Source organism: Penicillium canariense, assembly GCF_028826845.1.
Source record: "Penicillium canariense strain IBT 26290 chromosome Unknown utg000008l_segment0_segment0, whole genome shotgun sequence".
Lineage (NCBI taxonomy): Eukaryota > Fungi > Ascomycota > Eurotiomycetes > Eurotiales > Aspergillaceae > Penicillium > Penicillium canariense.
Window position 1 is genome coordinate 286,835 of NW_026622735.1, and position 23,627 is coordinate 310,461.

The 23,627-nt window shown below is 52.8% G+C and overlaps 8 protein-coding genes across 8 annotated transcripts; 5 read left to right on the forward strand and 3 right to left on the reverse strand.

The window, feature by feature from the left end:
* Positions 1-443: 443 nt before the first annotated feature.
* N7482_010115 (uncharacterized protein) lies at positions 444-1,186 on the forward strand (the record flags this gene model as incomplete). The annotated part of the gene is made up of 4 exons (XM_056692239.1): positions 444-487; positions 547-677; positions 786-1,009; positions 1,054-1,186. Coding segments are annotated over exons 2-4 (447 nt in total), but the record flags the coding sequence as incomplete, so codon positions are not given.
* Positions 1,187-2,383: 1,197 nt separating this feature from the next.
* cdc42 (Rho family GTPase CDC42) lies at positions 2,384-3,324 on the forward strand (the record flags this gene model as incomplete). The annotated part of the gene is made up of 4 exons (XM_056692240.1): positions 2,384-2,403; positions 2,569-2,688; positions 2,785-3,163; positions 3,262-3,324. 4 exons carry the CDS (start codon positions 2,384-2,386, stop codon positions 3,322-3,324), a joined length of 582 nt encoding a protein of 193 aa, XP_056538197.1.
* Positions 3,325-4,815: 1,491 nt separating this feature from the next.
* On the reverse strand, positions 4,816-6,158 carry N7482_010117 (agmatinase; the record flags this gene model as incomplete). Its single annotated transcript, XM_056692241.1, has 2 exons — positions 4,816-5,937; positions 6,027-6,158. The coding sequence occupies 2 exons, from the start codon at positions 6,156-6,158 to the stop codon at positions 4,816-4,818; spliced, it is 1,254 nt and encodes a 417-aa protein (XP_056538198.1).
* A 381-nt stretch (positions 6,159-6,539) lies between these two features.
* N7482_010118 (putative beta-ketoacyl synthase (Cem1)) lies at positions 6,540-8,592 on the forward strand (the record flags this gene model as incomplete). Its single annotated transcript, XM_056692242.1, has 8 exons — positions 6,540-6,591; positions 6,988-7,154; positions 7,237-7,344; positions 7,398-7,469; positions 7,526-7,612; positions 7,666-7,932; positions 7,999-8,367; positions 8,428-8,592. The coding sequence occupies 8 exons, from the start codon at positions 6,540-6,542 to the stop codon at positions 8,590-8,592; spliced, it is 1,287 nt and encodes a 428-aa protein (XP_056538199.1).
* A 429-nt stretch (positions 8,593-9,021) lies between these two features.
* Positions 9,022-10,477, forward strand: N7482_010119 (deubiquitination module subunit SGF73; the record flags this gene model as incomplete). The annotated part of the gene is made up of 4 exons (XM_056692243.1): positions 9,022-9,049; positions 9,175-9,288; positions 9,352-9,996; positions 10,068-10,477. 4 exons carry the CDS (start codon positions 9,022-9,024, stop codon positions 10,475-10,477), a joined length of 1,197 nt encoding a protein of 398 aa, XP_056538200.1.
* A 745-nt stretch (positions 10,478-11,222) lies between these two features.
* On the forward strand, positions 11,223-12,467 carry N7482_010120 (mRNA guanylyltransferase; the record flags this gene model as incomplete). Its single annotated transcript, XM_056692244.1, has 1 exon — positions 11,223-12,467. One exon carries the CDS (start codon positions 11,223-11,225, stop codon positions 12,465-12,467), a length of 1,245 nt encoding a protein of 414 aa, XP_056538201.1.
* A 487-nt stretch (positions 12,468-12,954) lies between these two features.
* On the reverse strand, positions 12,955-14,973 carry N7482_010121 (uncharacterized protein; the record flags this gene model as incomplete). Its single annotated transcript, XM_056692245.1, has 6 exons — positions 12,955-13,286; positions 13,384-13,602; positions 13,669-13,966; positions 14,034-14,149; positions 14,198-14,512; positions 14,574-14,973. The coding sequence occupies 6 exons, from the start codon at positions 14,971-14,973 to the stop codon at positions 12,955-12,957; spliced, it is 1,680 nt and encodes a 559-aa protein (XP_056538202.1).
* A 2,055-nt stretch (positions 14,974-17,028) lies between these two features.
* On the reverse strand, positions 17,029-18,021 carry N7482_010122 (glycoside hydrolase family 18 protein; the record flags this gene model as incomplete). Its single annotated transcript, XM_056692246.1, has 1 exon — positions 17,029-18,021. The coding sequence occupies one exon, from the start codon at positions 18,019-18,021 to the stop codon at positions 17,029-17,031; it is 993 nt and encodes a 330-aa protein (XP_056538203.1).
* Positions 18,022-23,627: the final 5,606 nt, after the last annotated feature.

Here is a 23,627-nt window from a genome sequence, read left to right on the forward strand (position 1 = left end):
CGCGGCATGTTTCCAAGCACATTGCAGCCGACTGGCAAGCCGGCTGTCGATTTTTCCCTGCAAGCCTACATCTTCCCGTCTCTGATTACTTCCGGTCTCCTCTTCCCTGCTCTGCTTGCCTGATCTACGTGTTCGTATCTGCCACGAAGCTCCCGAGTCCGGATCAGGCTCGGGATCTTCCTTTCTCTCTTCCATTGCATATGGCGTTATTTGTTTCTGTAGACCCATCTACCGGAGACGGTGAAGGTCGCAGGCCCCTATCTCGCTCTGGTTCTGAACCCTGGTTTCGGTTCTGGCTCTTATAGACTGGCTTGCCCCGGACTCGAAATGAAATTTAGTGAACCTTTTCCGCTGGCTCGATTCTCATCTCGGCTATACCCACTGCTACGTAGGACTCGCATAGAGGATTCCAAGACGTCCTTTTTCCTTTACATGCCTCGGAAATGCGTCTGGCCGGGTGCAAAGGCTTGGACTTTGGCGCTGGTGGGTATTCTAGATGCCAGCCTGAAAGGAAACTTGCGCTGCTGGCGCTGCGGTACCGGCTAGGATTTCAATCGAGGCGCTGGAGTCGGGTAGTGGTAGTGGGGATGGGGCTGCTGCTGATGGGGGAAATCTACGGGGTGCTGCTGCGATGGCACACGGCATCGACACCCTGGTCTGCTCCGTCAGGTTCAATTGTTCGTCTGACGTGCGGAGCGAGGAGTGGGCATGTCGCTCACGTATCAACCTGTTGGCCCTCCAGGCTCTCCAGACTCTCTAGACTCTCTACCACTCGGATCCTGCAGAGCACGCGATGCCTACAGACGCATCTCCGGTCTCCCATCACATCCGCCCAACCCCAACCAGCTGTCAATCCGCCCTGCAGAGAGACCCGAATCCTCACCCGTTCCCCCTCCCAAGGACAAAATCAAACCATACACCCCCGACGCACCCGCGCCGACAGTCGTTCCTACATGACAGCACGCACCGCTGGATCCAACAACAGTCGACCTCTAGCCGCGGGACCAGGGTGGGCATTGAACGCGCCTGTACCTGCATACTGTCTGCATGCAGGGCGACCAGACCTCGTCAGCGCAGCACCGGTCGGGCCCAGGCCCAGACGGCATGGGCCCGTTCGTGCTCTGGACCTGCACTGGGACTTTTTTCTACAATCCCTGGAAGATCCCGCTCAGGGTCCTCGACGCCTGACGTGCAGGGGACCGTGGCCGGCCGGGACCGGGACGGGGACCTGATTCCTCCATACTTCGTGCGGAGATCGTAGGAGCTTCATCACGGGAGTCTCCTATTTGCACATGCGCGGACAGTTGAAACCGCCATGGCTGCCATTAGCCATCGCCGTCTGGGGGCGGTGCCATCAGGGGCGAACGGCAGGTTAGCGTGAGGGCCCTGACCGGCCCGTGACCAAGGGTGGCTTTTTTAGAGCCGTTGGGGCGGGCTTCTGGAAAAATGAAAAGGGGGGCCCATTCAGGGGCGCTCGGGGCGTCTGTTTCGTCCATGATCGGTGATAGGTTATCTGTATCCCTTGGGGCGTGAGGGTTATTCTCGAGTCGTGATCGGGCTCCTCCTCAAGAAATACTCCGAGGGGAGGGAGTATTCGCCGTGGACAAAGCGAGAGGGAGCTATCGCTGGGTCAGGTGGGTTTGTCGGTACCCCCCGGAATTGGGGGGGGTTTTTTGTTTGTTTTTTTGGTTCTTTTAGGGGAAAGGGGAGATATTATTCAATTTCAATATTCAGGGTGATGAGCTGTTTAGTTTAGCTTAGTTCCCAGGCTGGGAGGCCGGGACGTGAGGTATCATCGAATATACGGGCATCAGGGCAGGCGAAAGGGGGAAAGGGGCCGTTGCTCATCTCGGTCATAGGTTATCTGGTCCTAGTGGACTCCACGGCCATCACCGTCACGCCTGTGATACTGGGCTGGGAGAGGTCTGGTGGGATACCCTGGGCGATAGCTGGCAGTTTGGGGGTGTATAGGGAGGCGCGCATGGCGGGAGACGAGAAGCGACTCGGGAATTCATACTTCGTATTGTCATCAAAGAGGAATCCATCGAGATCGAATGAGCAGCAGGTGGAAGCAGAGTGCGGGATACTGGAGATACTGTACGGGCTGTGTATCTCGACCGTCTAGACCCGTGCGGTGGCCCCTTTCACGCGCGGGTGCCGGGCCAGACTAGCACGATCACCGCCGTATCTTACCAGACTGTACCAGCCAGTCTTGCCTCCCTTTTCGTCTCCCACAGTGGCCCACCTTCCTCTTCCTCCACCGCCGCTGCCGCACCTCCAACTTCTGCCTGACCGTGACCTTCACCTTCTGAATCCTACCTCCTCCTGCTGTTCCACCACCACCTCCCCCCTCTTTCCTCCCTCTGGTTCATCCCGGTCAAAAATGGTTGTCGCTACCATCAAGTATGTCCCCTTCCCTCTTCTGCGCCCGCCGTTGCTGCTGCTGCTCCCTGCTGCTGTCTTTGCTGTCTTCTTCCCCTCCTGACTGAGGCCGCGCCTCCACCGCATTATCACCACGAGACCACCCCTCTCTTCTCCCACTGGGCTAACCTCAATTTTGTTGCCTAGGTGTGTCGTGGTGGGTGATGGTGCAGTGGGAAAGACCTGCTTGCTCATCTCGTACACAACCAACAAGTTCCCCTCCGAATATGTCCCCACTGTGTTCGACAACTACGCCGTGACCGTGATGTAAGTCGTGTGCCACCGGGAAAGCCCGCGAAGAGCGAAGCTGCACCAAAGAGAAGAGAAAACACATCCTGACTACGCCCTCCTTTGTCCAAATAGGATCGGCGATGAACCCTACACCCTCGGCCTGTTTGATACCGCTGGCCAGGAGGATTACGATCGTCTCCGCCCACTGTCCTACCCCCAGACCGATGTCTTCCTGGTCTGCTTCTCCGTCACCTCCCCGGCCTCCTTCGAGAACGTGCGCGAAAAGTGGTTCCCGGAGGTTCACCACCACTGCCCCGGGGTCCCCTGCCTCATCGTCGGCACCCAGACCGATTTGCGCGATGACCCCGGTGTCCGGGAGAAGCTGGCCCGTCAGAAGATGCAGCCCATCCGCAAGGAGGATGGGGACCGGATGGCCAAGGATCTTGGTGCCGTCAAATATGTGGAGTGCTCGGCGCTCACACAGTACAAGCTGAAGGATGTCTTTGACGAGGTATGATCTCCGATTTCGATGCGAGGGGAGCATGGCGCTCGAGAGCCGTTGCCCTCCATTTTTGGTTGCTCACCGCTAACTCGACCCCCTCTAACTAGGCTATCGTGGCTGCTCTGGAACCCGCGCCCAAGAAGAAGTCAAGAGGCTGTCGCCTGCTGTGATCTACTCCCCCGTACATTTTTTACAGGTTGGTCTCGGCTCGCGCGTCCTGGCCCATGGCCCGGGATCTATCCCGACGCTCGAGCAGCAGTTAACTGGATTTTGGTTGCCAGATACGACGGAATGAATTTTTGTTTTGATTTTGATTTTGGGAGGCAACCTCTTTGGCTGGACGACTGGGTTTACTGGGATATTCACGAGGAAGGAAGAACATCGGAATGACTTGTTATGAGCTAGCGTCTCGATCTGATCGCAATCCGCCCACGCCATGGCCATACTCCTTCTCGCGTGCTCTCTGCTCATTTTCTCGATCGAGAGCCTGTTTATCGCCGGTTTCCGGATTCCTCCTGCTCGAACAGATCTCCCGGGTCGCTCGCCTATGCCCGGTTTGCTCCTGCACCGTTTTCCTTTTCCTTCTCCTTGGCTTCATCCATCTGTCGCGCCCTCTCCGATGGATCTCGTTCTCGAGTCCATTGTCCCATTTGCCCCCTCCCTTTCCCCCCCGCATTTCATCCTCTCCTTCAATCGACAGAACCCGCGAGTTTGCCCCTTCTCCTGCACTTCTCATGTCCCTCTTCCCCCCGCCTCCGCCATACTCGCCGACCCCTTCCCCGCATCTTCATTCCCCACACCTGCTGTTCACCTCTTTCATCCTCTCTCTCTTTCTCTCTCTCTCTCTCGGCGTTGGATGTCAGGGCGTGTTTTTGGCTGGCCGATGATTTCCGTCCCTATTACCCCGCTATGGTTAACCTCCAATCGACTACTCCTTTTCCCCGATCTGATTCTTCAATTCGTCCCTTCTTCGCCCTGTCGGTGATTGCGCTTCCTTCAAACAGACCCGCGGTTGCCTGAGCTTGCTATTTCTTCCCTTGCCCGCCCTAGCCAGATGCAGCTTTCTCTGCTGCGTCTCCGGCTTCAAATCAAATCCCAACGCTTTGCTGGTTTACGGCTTCTCTGTGATCCCGTCTGATACAAGCACCATATTCGTCATTTCTTCTTGCTGCTGGCCCTTTTATCTTTCTGCGTCGAGTTTGTGCTTATTTCTCGTTCGTTTCCGTGCAGAGAGCAAAATCATGAGAGATCTTAGAACGCTGCAGACTGTGAACGGACCCAATGGACAAGTTCTATGATGATTCTTCGTGGTAGTGGTGTTGTAGTTGAGCTGCGCTCGGTATAGCTCAGTCTAGCTCGGTCTAGCTCGGTCTTGTAGTTTGGCTCGGCTCACTATGGTCGTTTAGGGAGCTGATAAGCGCAACATACACCTCGCTTGCACTTTGTCCATCGGGCTAGTGATATGGTAGTCGTAGGCGATGCCTATACGGCGCAATAGACAGCTAGCTACATACGAGGCACACTTCTGGTATACAGACATCAACATCGATTTGGGCATTTCATGTCATGTCATGTCATGTCATTCATTCTTCTTGTTCTTCTTCTTCATACTACATTCATGAGTCTCGTATATACAGGTCCCATTCCTTCGTCCCATGCGCCTACAGCTCATCCTTGGCAGCGTCCTCCTTCTCCGCGATGACACCAACGCCGCCGGACCCATCCTCACGGCGGCCATACCAGCCACCCAGATCCTCATCCACGCCCGACTTGACCATGCTAGTAATAATCTCAAAGACGACCTGCGCCGCCGCCAGCGCCGTCGTCTCGCCCTTGTTATCGTACGCCGGCGACACCTCCACAATATCCGCGCCAACGAGATTCAGCTTCTCCAGACCGCGCAGGATACGGATGAACTCGCGGGTCGTCCAACCCCCAGGCTCGGGGGTTCCGGTGCCGGGTGCCGTGGAGGGATCCAGCACGTCAATGTCAACAGACAGGTAGACCGGCTGCGAGGGATCCAGACCGATGCGCTGCATAATGGCGTCGACGACGCCCATGGGACCCAGCTCGTCGATATCGTCAGCGTGGATGCGGATGAAGCCCTGCTCCGGGCCGGGGGTGGTATAGTCGCCGTCATCGACGCCCGTCAGACGGGTGCGCAGGCCGGCGTGCGCCGACGTGGAGTTACAAATCAGGCCCTCGCGGCTAGCCTTGTGGAAGAAGCTGCCGTGGTTGAACTGCGTCTGCTCGCTCTGCCAGTATGCCGAGTAGCGCACCGGGTTCCACGTATCCAGATGCGCGTCGAAGTGCAGCACCGTAATCGGCTTCTGGTAGATCTGGTACAGCGCCCGCAGCGCCGGCAGCGCCACACTATGATCACCGCCCAGCGTGACGAGCTTGGGGTGTCCGGCGCCGACGCGGGCGTCGCCCGGGGCGACCTTCGCCACGGACTTGCGCGAGCCGAGCTCCAGGAAGGCCTCGTACATCTGGCGCTCGGCCAGGCCGTTGTCGAAGGGGGTGATGGGGATGTCGCCGCAGTCGGTGATCTTGGCCCACGACTTGTACGGGTTGATGCCGGCGCGGGTGTTGTAACTGGTGCCGGACATCTGGCGGGCGGAGGCGGCGCGGATGGCGCGGGGGCCGAAGCGCGCGCCGGGTCGGTAGCTAACGGCTGTGTCGAAGGGGGCGCCGATCACGGCGATGTCGTAGTGCTCGTCTGGCTCGACGAGGCACTTGACCGGGCGCAGATGTGCGAAGCTGGCGATGCCAGAAAAGGACCACTATACAGCATTAGCCCGCGTCCAACCTGGGATGGGATGTATATCTAAGAGCTAGGATAGCTGTGCTTGGGCATGGGGCATAGGCATACCTCCTGGTCCCATTTCTTCAGCAGCTCCTCGCGCTCGTGTTCAGGGACGACCTCGGCGTCGCCGTGGTGCGCGCACGACACTGCCGTGCCGGCCAGCGCCAGCATGCTCAGTAGAGACTTCCAGGCGGGCATGACGAAGGCGGGTAAATGAGGAGGGGGGAAGAATGATTGGAAGGGGAAAAGAAAACCCTGGCGGGCACTTATATAGAAAAGAACGAGAGGAGCATGCTGGGTCAGGGTCTTCTCCGCCGAGCTTCCTAATCAGCGCAGCAACTGTCGTTGATCGAAACCGATAGACGAGCCCGATGCCCGCAAATCGCAGCCCGTCGCCGCCTGTCGGCCCCGCCCTCCGCTGGGGTCGTGCAGACCTTCCCTTCTTGGCGACTGCCCGCGTTCCCCTTCCTACTTGTTCTTCTAGCTTATCACTGCAGGTTCAGCAGGGTACGCTGGAGTATACAACAGGCAATTGACACTGCCATTCCCCAAGGCCGCTCTTCCAGTGCCAACAATGCCATGCGTCGCGTCGTGGTGACGGGTCTGGGTGCGGTCACCCCGCTAGGCGTGGGTGAGTGAACTTGACCTACTATCGAACTTGAATTCTCCCCCTCCCCGGGCTATCCACCTCCCCCTCGCCTCCCCAGTTGCTCAATGCAAGTGTCACCACTGGTACGGGCAATCTGCAGCTCCCGGGAGCATCACCGGAGTGTCCGGACTCCTTCTTGCCCCGGGCCAGGCGAGGCACAAAAAACCGGCGGTTGGGTTTGGCGCGATGTCTCCACTCCTGCCACGCCGGAAGGGGAAAGTCCTAACAGCCAATGACGGCATTTCACAATGGGGCTCAGCGACGCCCAAGCGATATGCCGATACGCTGCTCTCGTGGTGCGCGGCCGCCGGGATGGACGGGGAGGGATCGATCCTTTCTGCTACGTATAGTTTTGCTAACGGCGTTGGTGGTTGGTAGGTGTGAGACGAACGTGGAAACGTCTGTTGGAGGGCCATTGCGGTATTGTCAATGTAACCGAGCGCGATGCGCGCTTCAAGGAGGTGCCCTGCCAGATTGCGGCTGTTGTGCCGCGGGGAAAGAAGGAGGACGGGGCGTGGACGGCGTCGGAATGGCTGAGTCGAGGTGTAGGTACTTCTCCGCTGAAGGGTTATGGTGATTCGACTGTTTCTGTGGGATATACTCATGAAGTGTTGGGTTGCGGTTTAGGAAGAGCGTGTGATGGCCAAGTTCGCGCAGTACGCAATGGCTGCGACGGAAGAGGCTCTTGAGGACGCGGGATGGAAGCCGACGCTGTTTGAGCAGAGAGAAGCGACGGTATGATCCTCAGGATGCTGAGGTTGACCAATGCGATTGACATGTATGCCTAGGGAGTGTGTCTTGGCTCGGGCATTGGCAACTTCGATGAGATCTACGACACGGTCGTTGCATATGAAAAAGGGGTGAGTCTCTGGATTGGGGCAGATGGCGACGACTCGTGGCTTACCAAATGGAGTAGGGTTACAAAAAAGTGAATCCTCTATTCGTCCCCAGGCTGTTGATCAATCTCGGGGCGGGCCATATCTCCATGAGATATGGGTTCATGGTATGTGCAGCAGCCGGCGCGGAGTCCCATGCTGGCCTTGCTAACTCCTTCAGGGACCAAACCACGCTGCAACGACTGCCTGTACAACTGGCGCTCATTCGATCGGTGACGCAGCACGGTTCATTGCCTGCGGCGATGCCGATGTCATGGTCGCTGGCGGTGGCGAGTCTTGTATTCATCCTTTGGCCATTGGCGGCTTTGCTCGAGCACGGAGTCTCGCAACGGAGTTCAATGATGCACCCGAGAAAGCATCGAGGCCCTTTGATGCCGACCGCAAGGGCTTTGTTGTGGGTGAAGGCGCAGCTATAATGATTCTCGAGGTGAACTTTTACCCTAGATGGAATTGTTTGTTTGTTTTTTCAACGCTTCTAACACCTAGAGCTTAGGAACTAGAGCATGCTCGCGCTCGGGGTGCCCGTATCTACGCTGAGCTGAAAGGCTATGGCTGCTCTGCCGACGCACACCATATGACCGCCCCGAAGGAGAACGGCGAGGGTGCTTTTATGGCCATGAAAAAAGCACTGAAGCAAGCTCAGCTGGCCCCCGCAGCAGTGGATTACATCAATGCACATGCAACATCGACTATCGTCGGCGATGCTGCCGAGAACGCGGCAATCAGGACGCTTCTCCTAGGGCCAGAAGGCAAGCAGAAACCCGCAGATGTGAACATCAGTAGCACCAAGGGCGCGGTGGGTCATCTGCTGGGCGGTGCTGGAGCCGTGGAAGCTGTCTTTAGTGTCATGGCTATTGAGCATGTCAGTGGTCCATTTCATATTATTGCTTTGGGGAGTTCAATATGCTAACGTATCGATCAGAATGTCATGCCGCCCACTATCAACTTGGACCGCTTGGCGGATGGATTTGACTGCAACTATGTAGCGAACGAGCCACAGTCGAGAGAGATCGATGTCGCTTTGACGAATAGCTTTGGCTTTGGCGGGACTAATAGTAGCCTCTGCTTTGCTAGACTGGGAAAATAAGGCGAGCAGGTTCGAACCAGCACTGTACATTATGGTCATATTTAGCGTTGTTATTGCAGTCCTGTTTCGGCTTGAGATGAATACGACGATTCTCGTAGAAGCATAGTAGATTTGATCTGCGGCCCTTAGTGTTTCGGCTGATACGATCCATCGCATACCTATGCCTTCGTCTCTACATCAAGAGGACCAAGGTCTGATTTTCCATCAGCTTGGCTATCAATAGAACAAGCCCTTCGCCCTTGGCGCCTCCCCTTTGCGGGTATCGAAATCGCACGTGACTCGATCCGAATGCGGAGCCCCAGCCCGACCTTTCGACTCCAGAGACGGTGTGAACACGACCAAACACATCTCCTCTGGCGCGAACCGCATTCGACTAGTGTGCCAGAGAGTGTATAATTGTGTCCGGAACTCTCCATATCTGCGCCCACCATGGCAACAAATGGCGATGCTGGTCGAGGTAAGCCGTTACTCGATCGATTCGCCAGGAACAGCGACCGAGATACATCGCGCCTGGTCATCTGCGCCGAAGGCTTTGGACTCGTTAAATTACAGCACGCTAACGGGTTTTTTCACCACGTATAGCATCGGGAAGCCTGGTCGATGCATCAGGCTACAAATTCACCGAGAAGGATACCAAGCCCGGGAAGATGAAGGTGAAGAAGACGTCCAAGGCATCGACAAAGAAAAAGGCAGACGGTACAGAGCTCGTTTGAAAATAGCACTCTACCGGATAAAGAAGGCTGATTCGGAAGCATCTAGATTCTAAAGATGGCCCTGTTGATTCCTCGCCGACCTCCTCCCCGCTTCCTAAACTGGACAACAAGGTCGCTGCCTCGTTCCCGACCGGCAAGCCTCGCGAGGAGGACCTCCTCGAAACAGTCATTTGCAAACACTGCAAGCGGCCCATCCTCAAATCTACCGCCACAGAACATATCCGCGGCTGCCTGAAGGCCAAGCAAGAGAAGGCGCGCAAGAAGAAGGAGGCACGCGACGCGGCCAACCGCGCAAAGGCAGCCGACGGCAAGGACGACGACGATGTGCTTGACAAGCTTGACGGCGACGACGCGATGAAGGGGCAAAAGAGCGCCAAGAAGAGCGCGGTCAAGGGCACCGCCGAAGACGGCACAAAGAAGGGCAAGAAGCGCAAGGCCGACGAGGACGACAACAAGGAGCCCAAGAAAAAGAAGAAGAAGGATGAGCCGAAGGCCAAGGCCGCAAAGCCCAAGGGCCCTGTTGATGTGGAGAAGCAGTGCGGCGTGACTCTGCCCAACGGTGCGCAGTGCGCGCGCTCGTTGACCTGCAAGAGCCATTCCATGGGCGCCAAGCGTGCCGTGCCTGGTCGGTCGTTGCCGTATGATATGCTGCTGCAGCAGTATCAGAAGAAGAACCAGGCCAAGCAGCAGAGTGAGTGCTTCCTTTTAGTTGTTTCGTTGCACCAGGTGTTCTAACGGGCGTCCTATTTTGCGGCCGTACAGGAGCTGCGATCGATGCCAATGCCCCGCTACCCGAAGATATCGACACGAATGGCCCAGTTGACTCGGACGAAGAGCGAGACGCTATCATGGCCGCGATCGCCCGATCCGCGCCAAAGCCGCTAGCCAAGCACACCCTGATCAGTTCAAAGTCCAAGTACCGCTTCGTCCGCATCAAGGAACAAATGCTGCACGCAATGGGGGGACGAGGGGGCGCAGGACTGTTTTCAACTGACGAGAGCCAGCCATTGTTTGGCGGCGATATCTTCCAGCCCTTCGACACCGACATGGGTGCGTCGTCGTCCCCCGTCATTCCTGGTGGCGAGCCTGGCGATGCATCAGCTGGCGGCGATGGGTCCAGGAAAACACCTGTGCAGGCCTCTCGCAAGAACCCCATAGCGGTGGCCTCGTAACAGGGTTCCTTTCCCGCGCAGCGGGTGACGATTTAATGACTTTCTCTTGGGCGATTTGCGTTGCTGTTCGGTCTCTTTTCTCTGGTGCACTGGGTTCGGGTTGCAGATGCTGGCGTTGAGGGCGCACAACCCTATGCATATCCCCTCCTTTTCTCTATCTTTCTCTCTTCGGACCTTCGGATGAAGTTCATCTTCGGGCGTGGGAACAGGCTGGTTCTGTTTGGTTAGGCGATGACATGATACCCCGGCTGTTGGCGTGATACGCTTTTGCACAGCATAGTATGAATGGAATATTTTCAATTCAAGAATCAAAGAAATAAATCGCAGAATCCAAGGTAGCTTGTAGGCTTGGGTGTATATATATACCACAATGGAACTTCCTTTCACCCAAAATAGACGGACCACTCGAACGCCCGGGCATGCTTCGGATTACGTTATCCGTGCCTCAGGCATGGGGCATTCGTTGCTTTGAGCTCCGCGGATCATCTTCTTCGAGGCCATCAACCATGAAGAGAGCCCAATTCTGAGGCTCAGGGGAGCTGAATACGCCGTCGACATCTCCGCGCAGCTGAATCCAGCCAAATTTCCCGCGTGGCTGTGTGCCTTGACTTTCACTATCATTTCGCAGCGAGCTCTGCTCCGCCCGACTCTCTCAGACCCCTCGAAGCACCTCTGCGTTCACTACAAATAGTCTCGCAAGCTGACTTCAGACCACATCCTTCTCCTTCCCTCCGAGCGATCCACCATGAGCCATTCCGTTCCCGACCTTGACGCGATCGGCATCAAGGCTGAGCCCGAGCTCGCAGACTCGTTCCGTCGCGAAGTCGCCAACCTCCTCGGGCGCAACAATCTCAATTTCCCGGGAGCGCAACCGGTCAGCTTCTCAAGAAAACACCTGACAGAGCTCCAAAAAGAAGACTACTTCGTGTGTGAGAAGACAGATGGCATCCGTTGCTTGATGTACTTTGCGCGCGGGGATCCCGAGTCCGACTCGCCGGAGATTCATTATCTGATCGACCGCAAGAACGATTACCGCTTCGTGCCTGGCCTGCACTTTCCACTAGCCAACGATGACACGTATCAGTCCTATCATGTCGATACGCTGGTCGACGGCGAGCTGGTCAATGACACCTACGAGGACGGCACCCAGCAGCTCAAGTATCTAGTCTTTGACTGCCTGGTGCTAGACGGACAAAGCCTTATGCACCGCACGCTCGACAAGCGGCTGGCATACTTCAAGGAAAAAGTCCTCCGGCCATATAATTCCATGTATCGCAAGTTCCCCGAGGAGAAAAAGCACCGCGCGTTCGCCGTCGAGGACAAATCCACCCAGTTTAGCTACGGCATCGAGATGATGTTCCGCGAAATCATCCCCAAAGTCAAGCGGATTCACGGCAATGACGGTCTCATTTTCACCTGCCGCAGCACACCCTACCGGATCGGCACAGACGAGCACATCCTCAAATGGAAGCCTCCAACCGAGAACACCATCGACTTCCGGATGCGCCTCGAGTTCCCGATCCTGGAGCCCGACACCGACGACGAAGCCGATGGCATCACCGAGCCGTATGCAGACTACGACGCCCTCCCGATCTGCCACCTGTTCACGATGCTGAACAGCAATGAGTACCGCCACTTCGGCGAGATGTACATTACCCCGACCGAGTGGGACGACCTGAAGGCCATGCGCGTCCCGCTCGACGACTCCATCGTCGAATGCTTCAAAGATCCGCAATCTCGCTGGCGCTTCCACCGTCTCCGCGACGACAAGGCGGACGCCAACCACATTTCTACGGTGGAAAAGGTCCTCGAGAGTATTGAGGACGGCGTCACAGAGGATGATCTCATCCGCCTCGCGCCTGCTATCAAGACGGCGTGGAAAAAGCGCCAGGCGATGGCTAGTACCGATGACGAGGATCGCAAGCGAAAGGCGCGGGCTATGCCGCCGGCTGCCAATGGGAATGGCGTTAAGCGGAAGTTTGAGGAATGATGAGAGAAATCAAATGGCCCCTGTTGAGCCCAGTCTTTTGTTTTGGTTTTTCTCCTCTCTCGTTGTCTTCATTTGCGCGGCGTCTGGGTGTTGTACTGCTTTGGTTCATACTTTTATTTTCCCCCCTGCAATGTTTCTCGCATGATGGAATAGGACTGGGTGCACTCGCGGTTTTTCGGTGTGAAGATGGTGTTTATGGCTTTGGCTTTCCGGTGGGAAGCTTTCGTTCGAAACCAAGTTGATAACAACTGGCATCTCAACTTGTTGTGATCGATCTACGGAGGGAGAATATACTGTACGCTACGTTCCTCAATTGTTCATGAAACTGTACTTTTTTGGTAAATTTCCAACGTAAATGCCCTGCCGTTGCAACTTTGTGCCCTCAGTGGATCGGCTATAGCGGCTGTGTGGTTTATCGCTCTTGTGCTTCGGGATGTCCACCCCCGTGCACCCCTCAGGGAGCTCCCAGGCTCTGCTTCCAGTTCTTTCACCCATCCACTTTGAATGCAATCGAAGAGTCGTAGCATCCGCCATCCACGTAGTGCCCAGTAATGTTCTTTGCAGGAACATCCTTGCCGAACTCGACGATCAGGCCCCCATTCGGTTCGTTGGGATTGAACAGAGGCCAGCCAACCACCTGTGAGACTGTAGATGGGTCCTTGACGAAAGCGAGCAAAAAGTCTTGCATGGTGTTCGAAGTGTCGATCTCGAGCTGGGATATCTCCCCGACGCTTTTCACATAGGTGCCGAAGATCATGACTAAATCGGAGTAGTGGAAGGCCCCCAACCAAGGGACGGGACTGATGTTGGAGAAATTACCTATCACCCACGGGTCATAGACGGTCAGATCAGTCAGATGGATATCTCGCATGAGTCGTACCTAATGAGCGGATTAGTATGGGGGTTCAATGCTTACCAGCCCAGAAGTATCGGTACGTAGGGAGGCCGTGTGAAAACCGCAACGCAGTGTCCGACGCTGCCAGACACGCCCACTGTCGCGCGTCAGCTTGCGACGAGGTAATATTGTTATCGACCGCGATCTCGCGGGCTGCAAATGAGCGGATAGCTGGGCCCTTCGCTACCTTGCCCTCCAGATAGAGCAAGGTTTCGTTGGCGAAGATGTATCTTTCATCAGCTGTTGGACAGAAGGGTTAACCGACGAGATATCACGCATGAGGTGCTCGAGCGCCAGGACACGTACGGATATAGGCCATAAAAGATATCGGGGGCGTGCCTGTGTAGCGATTGATGTATTCTTCAATCTGAACCCAGGAGAGCATGCGCATGCAGTTGAGCTCGGCCTCAGCGTCGTCGCCGTAGTTGCAGCCGAGAGCCTTGGCCACAATGTCAAAATCTCGATAGGGATCGCTCGTCGTCGAGAGATCGAGCGTCGTACCGGGCTCCTGTGAGATGATGCCATAACTTGCTACGAGGGGATTGTCCGGAAATGCGAGGGTGTATATGTGCGTTAACGCGCCTCCCTGCGACTGGCCCCAGAGCTATGCGAGATAGTCAGCTCAAATGGACACGAACGTTGATTGGAACTCATCTAGCCCATGGACTTACGAAGATATTGTCTGGATCTCCTCCAAAGGCCTCGATGTTCTCGTAAACCCACTCAACTGCAGCCCTCATATCCAGTAAGCTGAGCGAAGTCTCCGGGAGGGCTCGGGACTTGGGGTCTACAGAGGGCATTAGAATCATGCAGTGCCAACCTTTTAGATACTTACTGCCAAAGATATTCACTCGGTAGTTCATAGTAATTGCGATATGCTCCTGAGACCGCGACACCCACTGAGTGGGCAGATGAGCGGGAATCGTGATGCCCCCTTCCAAACCTGCTCCCCCCGTTGCAAACAACGCTACTGGAAGCTTGGATGCTTTGCTCACGTTGGCGGGAGTCCAGATGGCGATGGACAGACAGTCTTCAGCCGAGGACCAGGCCACCGATCCCTGAGTGCGGTTCTCCCCAAGATTGAGCACGGAACTAGCGGGCTCGTAATCTTTCCAGAATGAATCCTGGCTTTGGACATACTGTGGGCAGACTAACAGAAATGGCACATCAGTAAAGTATTCTCTTTGGAAGATATTCCCATGTCAACATACCGGGCCCGTACATGGTCGCGTCATACCTCTTCCTCGAAGGTGGAACCTTTTGTGGAGGCATCCAACGGAGATCACCAACAGGGGGCTGGGACAGGCTCAAACGGTTATACAAAGGGCACACTTCTTCTTTCTCGGATGGGACCCGTACCTGGGCAAACGGAACTCGCAGAAACTGTCGAACATTGGGATAGCTTTCATTGAAGCTACCAATGAACGTCCCAGTTCTCGTTTCAACGCTCAAATTGGACCAGTTTGACGGAGTCCTGGATGCTTCCCATCTTAAATCACCAAGATATGGAGGATGAGGCTTGTCCACCACCGGGACTGCGGTTGTCGCGGCGACCAATACTCCAAAAGTGAATATCTTCCTCATCGTCACGTTTGAAAACACGACCGACATTGAACGTGGACGTAGATAAATGGCGAATATGAGGGTCCTTAAGATTGGCCTACAGTAGCTGTAGCTGTAATAATACTTTATTCTAGCGACTACCGGCCTCTTATATCTGCTCTGGTATCCATCCTATGTGGCAGCTACCCTGTCGTATCACTAGTCCGTACTACCGGTCTTGTATGCCCCCGGAAGCCCGGAAGTAGGAACATTCATCTCCAGTGGGCTAAGTGCAGGTCCGCCTGATATCGAACGAAATATCTGCAAGCCTATTGGCTATTTACTCTACCGGTTTCCTGTTGGCCCCTTGTAGCCAAGCCAGGATACAGTTAGCCATCGACTACGGCACCCGCATGCATGGACTCAAGGCTGGTAGCGTAGGAGGAGGACGGGGAGTAGTAGGGTATCATTTGAATATTCACCAATGATAATGCCGAGTATCAACAAACTATCTACCTACTTCATTTCTGTTTAGCCCAGGGGATGTCAAAAATCGACGGTGGGAGTGGTGAAGGCGGGCGCCTCGCTTTTTCTAACTTGTCTGCAGTCATCCAAGGATCTTCATTTTCCAAGACCAGATGCTGAACAGTGATATGTTTGGATAAAGTTTGCAGCCAATCAACAATATGACCCAAAAGATCATACTCTGTTTGAGCTCGTTGGGCGAAGTCGCTGTACCAATCTTCTCGAGCCCCTTCCTTCTTGCAACTGAAAAACGAGACTAATTGCACCGCCGTGGTTTGCCTGCTCTTTGATCCAATGAAGAGGGATAGTCAGTGAGCCATCCTTGGCCCGCTGGTATTAGAGCAGACCAAGGACTATAGACTGATCCGAGGATTTGCTCTTGACGTGTAGTTCTATTCAATCAAGTATTGGCATATTAGTCGCTAGAGTTCCAATAAATCAAAGATTCCGCATCAAAAATCACAAACTTACTCCCGGTAATTGGAAAAGGCATATTCAAATGGTGAGAGCTTGTTACCTCAACTTTTTGAGGTTGACAGAAGTGGGTCCGAGCTTGGAAAACCGGCGGAGCCGGTTGGATCAACAAGATGAAACAAGCTCTAGGCCGTACCTTATTGGCATTATGGAACTGCCACCTGACAGCAAATTGTCGCCAGTGTGACCCATATAAAAATAACTACAGTATGAGGCAGGAACGGAGGGCGGGAGGATGAATGGTTGCCGCTCAGTCTGTTCCACGCCCTTGAACCTGAGGTTGCGCTCTCTCTGGCAAGACTTGGTGGCTTTTCGTGTTTGCGATTTCTGCCGCATATTCTAGTTCCCCTTCGACCTATTGGTGACCCTTCCCTGATTGTTAACACCGACACTCCTCAGGTAAGATATATTGTCTACACATGATGTGGAACACTTGACCAAGCTCACACAGCATTAGACGTTCTATCTAGATGGTCAGCCCATCACTGTGAAATACGTCGAGCAGCTACATCCCGGTCGCAAGACCGTACACCGCGTAGGACTTGAATCAGGTTCATTTAGGCACATTATTCCACCATCAGTCACAACAGTCATTGTCAAGCAACGGACTATCCTGAGGTTCCTTTTCCGACAGTTAGCGGGTTTTCCATAAAGAACGTGGGAGATCAAAGATGGCCGGCTACAACAAAATAGTGACAACCAATAGAGCATCTTTGAAAATATGTTCTAAGGGGTGGCTCCTATGGTTTTTGATTATTATTGGCAGCTAAATCACTGAATTTCGGGTATAGCGTCCATGAGCTGTGGCGTTTTCAACGCTGTCCAATCCAGCAGATATCGTTACTTATTTGATAATATTGTGGTTTGTGAATCGCATCCGAGATTTAATTGAGAAAGTAGCATTGATGAGTACCATAAAAGAAATAGCGATACATTCAGACATCATATTCCTTTCGAATAAAGAAGAAGGAAAAGACAAGCCTAGAGCTTGTTCAAGGCTACAGAGACTGTCAATACCAAAATAAATAAATACATGAAACTTCAATAAATACTTTGAAAGAGAAGGAGCGAGTGGGATCACTCTAATGGATCACCTCGTAAGTCGCAGACTTTAGGGGTGGTGGCTCAGCACGCGGAGCCTGTCGTCAGGATACTCTTAGCCTCCTGGGCATAAGTGCAACCGTTATTCACGTTTGAGTCCGAATATCCAGCGGACCACATCATCACACCACCAAATGCAGAATTGCTCGCATACTTAGCAACGAGCGTTGCGAGCGCACTAGGCTGGAGGTAGTACTGAGAGCCGCTCGATGTACCCGTAGCCGCAAGCGGGGATGCGGGGACGCCAATAAATATTTTGGCGCCGTCAGAGGGGGTATTGGCCACGTTGGACACCCAAGCGTCGTAGTTTATGTCGCCATTGACGGAACAACCAGGATTGTTGTAAAATTGGACCCACAGGTAATCGAATTTGGCATTGCTGACGATGATTTGCATGTTGGGTTCCGGAATAGGGCATTGTGGCGCTCCCGTAATGTAGTAGGTGTTCGAGGGGTCGGATGCAAAGTTAGACCGTAGCGCGGCCAAGAGATACTGGTAATATTGATTTCCGCTGTAAGCCTCGATGTCCAAATCCCAGCCGTTGACAAATGTTTTGCCAAAAGGCCGTGGGACGCTAGAGTTGCTGGCGGTGTTGCCGTACGCCTCCCACAGATTTTGGCCAATCGTCTCGGCCTCGGTCTGGGATGATAGCGAGTAGGCTCCCGACGCACCGCCTAGGGATAGTATGACCTTGATCCCGTTGGACTTGCAAGTCTCAATGTTGGCAGCCAGGCCATCGCAGTTCTGAGGCACACCGGCGGTCGAGAGATAGCATTGATTTCCGATTGTTCCCGATGCGATGGTTTGGCCATTGCCAAACTCATAAAGGAAAGACAGAACGATAATGTCGATACCGGAGGAGGATGTACAATACTTGGAAAGGTCCTGGACGTTGTTGTCCTGACCCCAGTAGACTACATTTTGGCCACTGGAGCTCCGACTTTGAAGCTTATGAGGGACGGCTGAGACCGCGGTGGTCAAGATAGCCACGCTGGCGAGAACAGTAGAAACGTGCATTTGGGCGGTGTTCGGTAGAGTTGTATGATAGAAGTAGCGATAAAAGAGTGGATGGAGTGAATTGTAAGGAGTGTGTAAATGTAACAAGGGAATGGAAATATCCTATGAGAAACTGAGAAATCAAGCCGAGTAGATGCTTGATGAGAACGAAAAAAAAGGGATAGAGACCGAGATTTCCTTCTCATTTTATACCGGACTTAGACATATTTTGCATCTTCTCATTTTACTTTCTAGTTTAGTAAGGAGTTTCAAAGACAATAGCCGATGTAGATGGAGGCAGAACAGCGCTTTGGAGTGTGGGTAACAATATGAGGTGGCTTCTTCGGAATAATGCAACGTCATAAAGCCCGCGAACCCGATGGAGAAGAGATCTGTAATTATCTTGAGAGATACGACTCTTTGGGAAGGTAACAATGTAGTTTGACACAATGGGTGGGTGTGGCGTTGAGCCGTGGCCGGTATCCTCTCAGAAAGGATGATGGCCGTCTCCAATTCCGAAATGCGTGAACTACCACTAATCTGCTAGCTATCGCCCCTGTCAATCTATGGGAACTAGATAGTATAAGGGATGCAGGAACCACCGATTGATTGGAACGTCGCACGGAGCCACGCGCCCAGAACGTGATTAGCGTGACCACGACGTATGATCTTCCCCGAAATTGCAACCCTCGACACACTCTCAATATACTCCATCTGCTACGATTTGCTCCATTGCTTGAGTTCCTAGATGCTACTACGAGCGGCCCTATAGACCGTGATTTTGGGACGTATAGAGCTGGAGGTCTTTTACTTCCATGGGCACGTCTAATTTCACCCGCTTGCTGAGGGATACACTATGGAAATCTTCCCATTGTGCTTTTTCATCTAGATATATTCAAGCGTGTCCGTTGGATGTTCGCCGGGGTCAGGGCTTAGCTTCGCTGTGGTAATGAAAACCCAGCCACATCTATCCCAATGTTATACTTTTCATCCCACACAGATTTATAATAATCCGTTAAATTGAAACTCTGCGGGGAGTCAATGTTGTAGAGGGTTATGACAATCTCGCATAGACATACTGTGCGGAGGACCTGTGGGGTTGGATCAAGCATGCTCAACGTTTATGCTTCGCCTCATTCTGAGTTCTCTATTGGCGGATAATTTTACTGCGAAGATGAGATACTTTACAGTACGACAGCAAACATCGATAGAACCTTTTTGGGACTCTGATTACAGGTCATCTATAAGCATTACGGTGATGGGATTAAGGGCGAAACAGCGTCGGCAGGGGTAAAAGGAATGAGATTAAGCATTGACATTATTGAATCTAGCGGGGTGTCGGAGGGACCCGACAAGAACTCTCCTGCTATACTTTTTTAGTAGGGGCTACTCCGCTCGATCGGGCTAGATTCCGTTCAAGTGGTAGTCGTGAAACATGAGGAAGTCGATACTATTCGCCAGGCGCAGCGAAATCACTCATTCCTCAGGCACTGGCCGAAACAACCTATTAGCCCCTGGTTATTCAATGGCCGTTTAGCTTGTGCATCTATTGGTTTAACACCACCCCACAGCAGTCAGGGTTTGCCCATCACGCACGCTATGGTCTTGAATTTTTCCCTAATAGGAATTAGCACCTCGTCATGGAAACCCTCATTTCCCATATAAGCGTGAGACCATAGTCCTATCTCTGTGGGGTGACATTTGAGGCTGGCTGGCTTGCATAAGCGCTGACACTGTGGCATTTTGATTGCTCTCGGGGTGGAGCAAGTGCAGCGGCGATCCTCGTCACGCGTGTATCTTTATAAACGACATGCCAATTACGCTGCTATCTAGGGAAGAACTAAGTAAATATTCCGGGTGGGCGCGTGCCGTGTGCCTTCGCGTATACCTCGGACTCAACCCGGACTTTACCATCTAGTTACCCGATGTCGTTGATTTCGCCCAGGAAAGATGCCCTGGTATAATCAGAACGACCTGGGAGTTTGCCGTTAATGTTACCACGGTCCTCCGGAGGTCACCTGGGGCCTAGATTTGACGGGTGCGGCTGCACACACTGTTTTTTCCGGAGATGGGAGGCATTTCGACCGATCCGGAACTACGATCGGTCGTTGTGATGGCTGACTTATGACCTAGCCTCTTTACCTAACATGCCTTCTATTGGACTACCTTGGCTTATTAGGATGAAATCTAGTCTATCTGATCGGAATCCCGGGTTGCTAAATTTTGATGGCGAATGGGACAGTAGGTTTCGTGGGCTGCAAATTGTCGGTCGGGGTTCGGGGCTGATGCGGGGAAATCGCTGTACAGCTTCATAAGGCGTGGTTTTGGGGGGAAGAAATCGCGGGAAATTGCATCAAAATAGCCAGCTTGGGCACATTCAGGATTGCGATTCAATTTCGCGATCACGATGGAGTGAGTGTAGAAGATCAGCGTATTCTTGCCTGGGGACTTCGTCCAGAGGCCTCCCCTTCCTTCCGCCAAGACGACGCTGGGGAATGCGCTAAAGTGTATAAGCTCTTTCTCTGAAGAATCTACCAGCGGACTGCCCCAGGCTCGACGAAGCTCTAGCACAGCCATTCTTCTCATGGCTACAGAATATGGGATGGTTTTCGACGCACCAGTTACGATCCGCAACCAAACATTCCCGCTACTTGTCGATACCGACAGTAGCGACGATGTCATGACAGCCGGCTATATCTGCATCAAAAGAACAAGCAATTTTGTAATTCCTCGAGCAGACTGGCTCTATTCAAATACAACCCACCATGAATCCAACACGTGTCGACTTATGCAGAATGAGATGTTTGAGATTCAATATGGTGCCGGCCTTGCGAGCGGCCTCCTGAAATACGGGGAAGTAGTATTGGGCGGGATCTCTGTCCAGGCACAAGGAAGTTGGGCATCGCGAGTATATCAAACCCTATAGGCGATTGTGTTAGCACAGTGGTCTACTTGGCTTCTCATACCCTATCCTTACATCGGCGCACCCGCCAGCAACACATGCAACACAACATATTGCTTCGACCGCTTAGCCGATAATCCACTGCTGTACACCACGCAGAAAAGGTCTGGTCGAACCCTACTTCAGCTTGGCTCTAGCGATAACGAATCAGGTGTATTTTGGGGTTATCTCACCCTCGGTCGCCTCCCACCTGTCAATCATAGCACTGAATCTACCATAGTCCTTGTGAAGATCTCAGATAATATTTTACTTAGCTTTACATCTCGAAAAAAAAATCGATCATATCTGTCGGAGGAACCAATGGTTCATTGCCCGCATAACTACGAAATCCACTTCGTCCCAAGCTTTCATCGTTTCTGGAAACCATATTTCATTCTGCCTTTGATTATGGTTGGTTCGGTTAAGTCACACTTTTTCCCTCCAGCGACCTATGATGCATCGTCGGCGATGTACATTGTGGATTGCTCAGCAAAGTCTCCGCATTTTGGTTTGACTTTCGAAACACGACATTCCATCACAATGGCATGGGTTGATTTGACAAATCTCCAAGGGAGTCTGCGTGTCTAGACTTGCTACCTAGCTCGGAGGATGTTTCCATTCATTGTCTCACGTTGAACATCATCGGTGTTTTATTCTTGAAGAACGTCGTGGCCAGTTTTGACTCTGGGAGAAATGAAATGAAATTTGCAAAGGTATTGGGCACGAAAACTAACATTTCGAGCAATGATGGTGCTGGAAATGAATCCATCGCTCTGACCTCAGCTTTTTCTAGTGTGCATGACGCTAGTACGTGTGAGTTGGCTGTGTTTTGACCCTGTCTATGCTCATGGGAATTGCTTTCTAAGTACAAGGATGGATATTTATGGATAGGTGTTGTGGACTTCCATCTACAATCATTTTTGGGATTATATATATTTGTCTTCGAGCCTCCACTGAGTAGATATTCTGTTCGTACTCGTGCCGTTATGAAAAGACAAGACTAACAGTAGTTTTTCATTCCACACACAGAGTGGGCTGGTAGTCCTTCCCCCTTCTCATGTACTTTGTCCGCATCCGAAATATTTTTGTCGCGATCATCATCTCGCCACAGATGATCTGTTCCCCCAGTTGATGGGGGTGTTTACTCCAATTCTACTTTTTGACCAATTCTCCCTCATATTAATTAATTATGATGAGACATCATAGCATCTGGGGACATGGCGTAGTTGGGAACGCGTCCGACTGAAGATTAACTTCAATCTGCTTAAGAGCAATCGGAAGATCGCCGGTTCGATCCCGGCTGGCCCCATTTTTTCTTCCCTGTCTACTCTTTTAATGCACCCTTTATATGACCTAAAATCCCGCCACACTTCAACGGTTGGGGACATGGCGTAGTTGGGAACGCGTCCGACTGAAGATCAACTTCAATCTGCTAAGAGCAATCGGAAGATCGCCGGTTCGATCCCGGCTGGCCCCATTTTTTTCATCTTCAAGATGAAGAATGATGAACTGGGCAGAAATCACATTGCGTCAAGACCACTTTCTGGCCATCGCAATGGTATCTTTTAATTAGACAGCCGGATTCCCCTTGTCTGTCTGTACCAGTTCTAACTTGGTCGTTAATCGCCCGCCGGACGAAGCCTACCTGCCACACCCAGTGGGAATTTAGAATGGTTTTTGTTAGTAATTATTATCTACACTAGTATATATAAATAAAGTCTATTCTATGTACCCTACCTACTCTATATGAGGCTTGAAGTTTATGTTCCGAAGCTCCACAGTTACTATGAAGGATAAGAAATGCATTGTAGACTTAGAAACCTTGCCTTTGCGTGTGTAGGTAGTAGGTGACGTAATTTGGCTCAAGTTTCAGTCTACCTATGAACTAGACCTACTAATAAATGGACTTATCTGACGCGTCAGAATCGCTATTATACCCTCATCATTACCATATGACTACACCCACATGATGTCCATGCTTATGTCGCTGTTTCCCCATCTTCAGTAGCTTCCCCTCCAGACAGGAATATCATCTCTTTTACCACTCCTCATGCTAGCTTACGCTACTAAGTGGTAGCAAACCCTCTTTTCTTTCCAGAAGGACCTTCTGAATGTGTTTTTAAGTACTTGACAACTTTTCGACCACTCTCGGGGCTCACTGAGAGCAGGATCGACTTATGACCAGTCGCACAGTTCCCGCAGTGCTGCGCCGGCTAACCCCCCCAACCTAAAATCCTCCGCAGTTTCGGACCGCTGGCCGTTTCAGACCGTTGACCCTGCAGCCTCGGACCGTTGACCCTGCAGCTTCGGACCGTTGATCGAAGTACTCTGGTAGCAAGCCATCCCAGCTAAAAGCCGATGGCCTCCAGACTGCAGCATGCTGTCGAACTTGCCTGCCAAATCCGCAATTACCTCCGCGCACGTCAGGAGGACGGATCGCCCTTTCCCTTCTCGTCTGACTTTGATCACGACACCTGGGGCGGTTAAACTACCTCCTCAACCACCATCATCTCTCTAATAACTCTTCATGCTAGCTTACGGTACCACTCATTTGACTGACTGGTTGCTACCTGGTAAAGAGAGGGAGCACTGCGGCAGTCTGACCAAGCAGATAGAAGAAGAACCCACTTGGAACATGTCAGGAGAAACAGGCACTAAATTGAGGGATGAATGCCACCAATTGGGT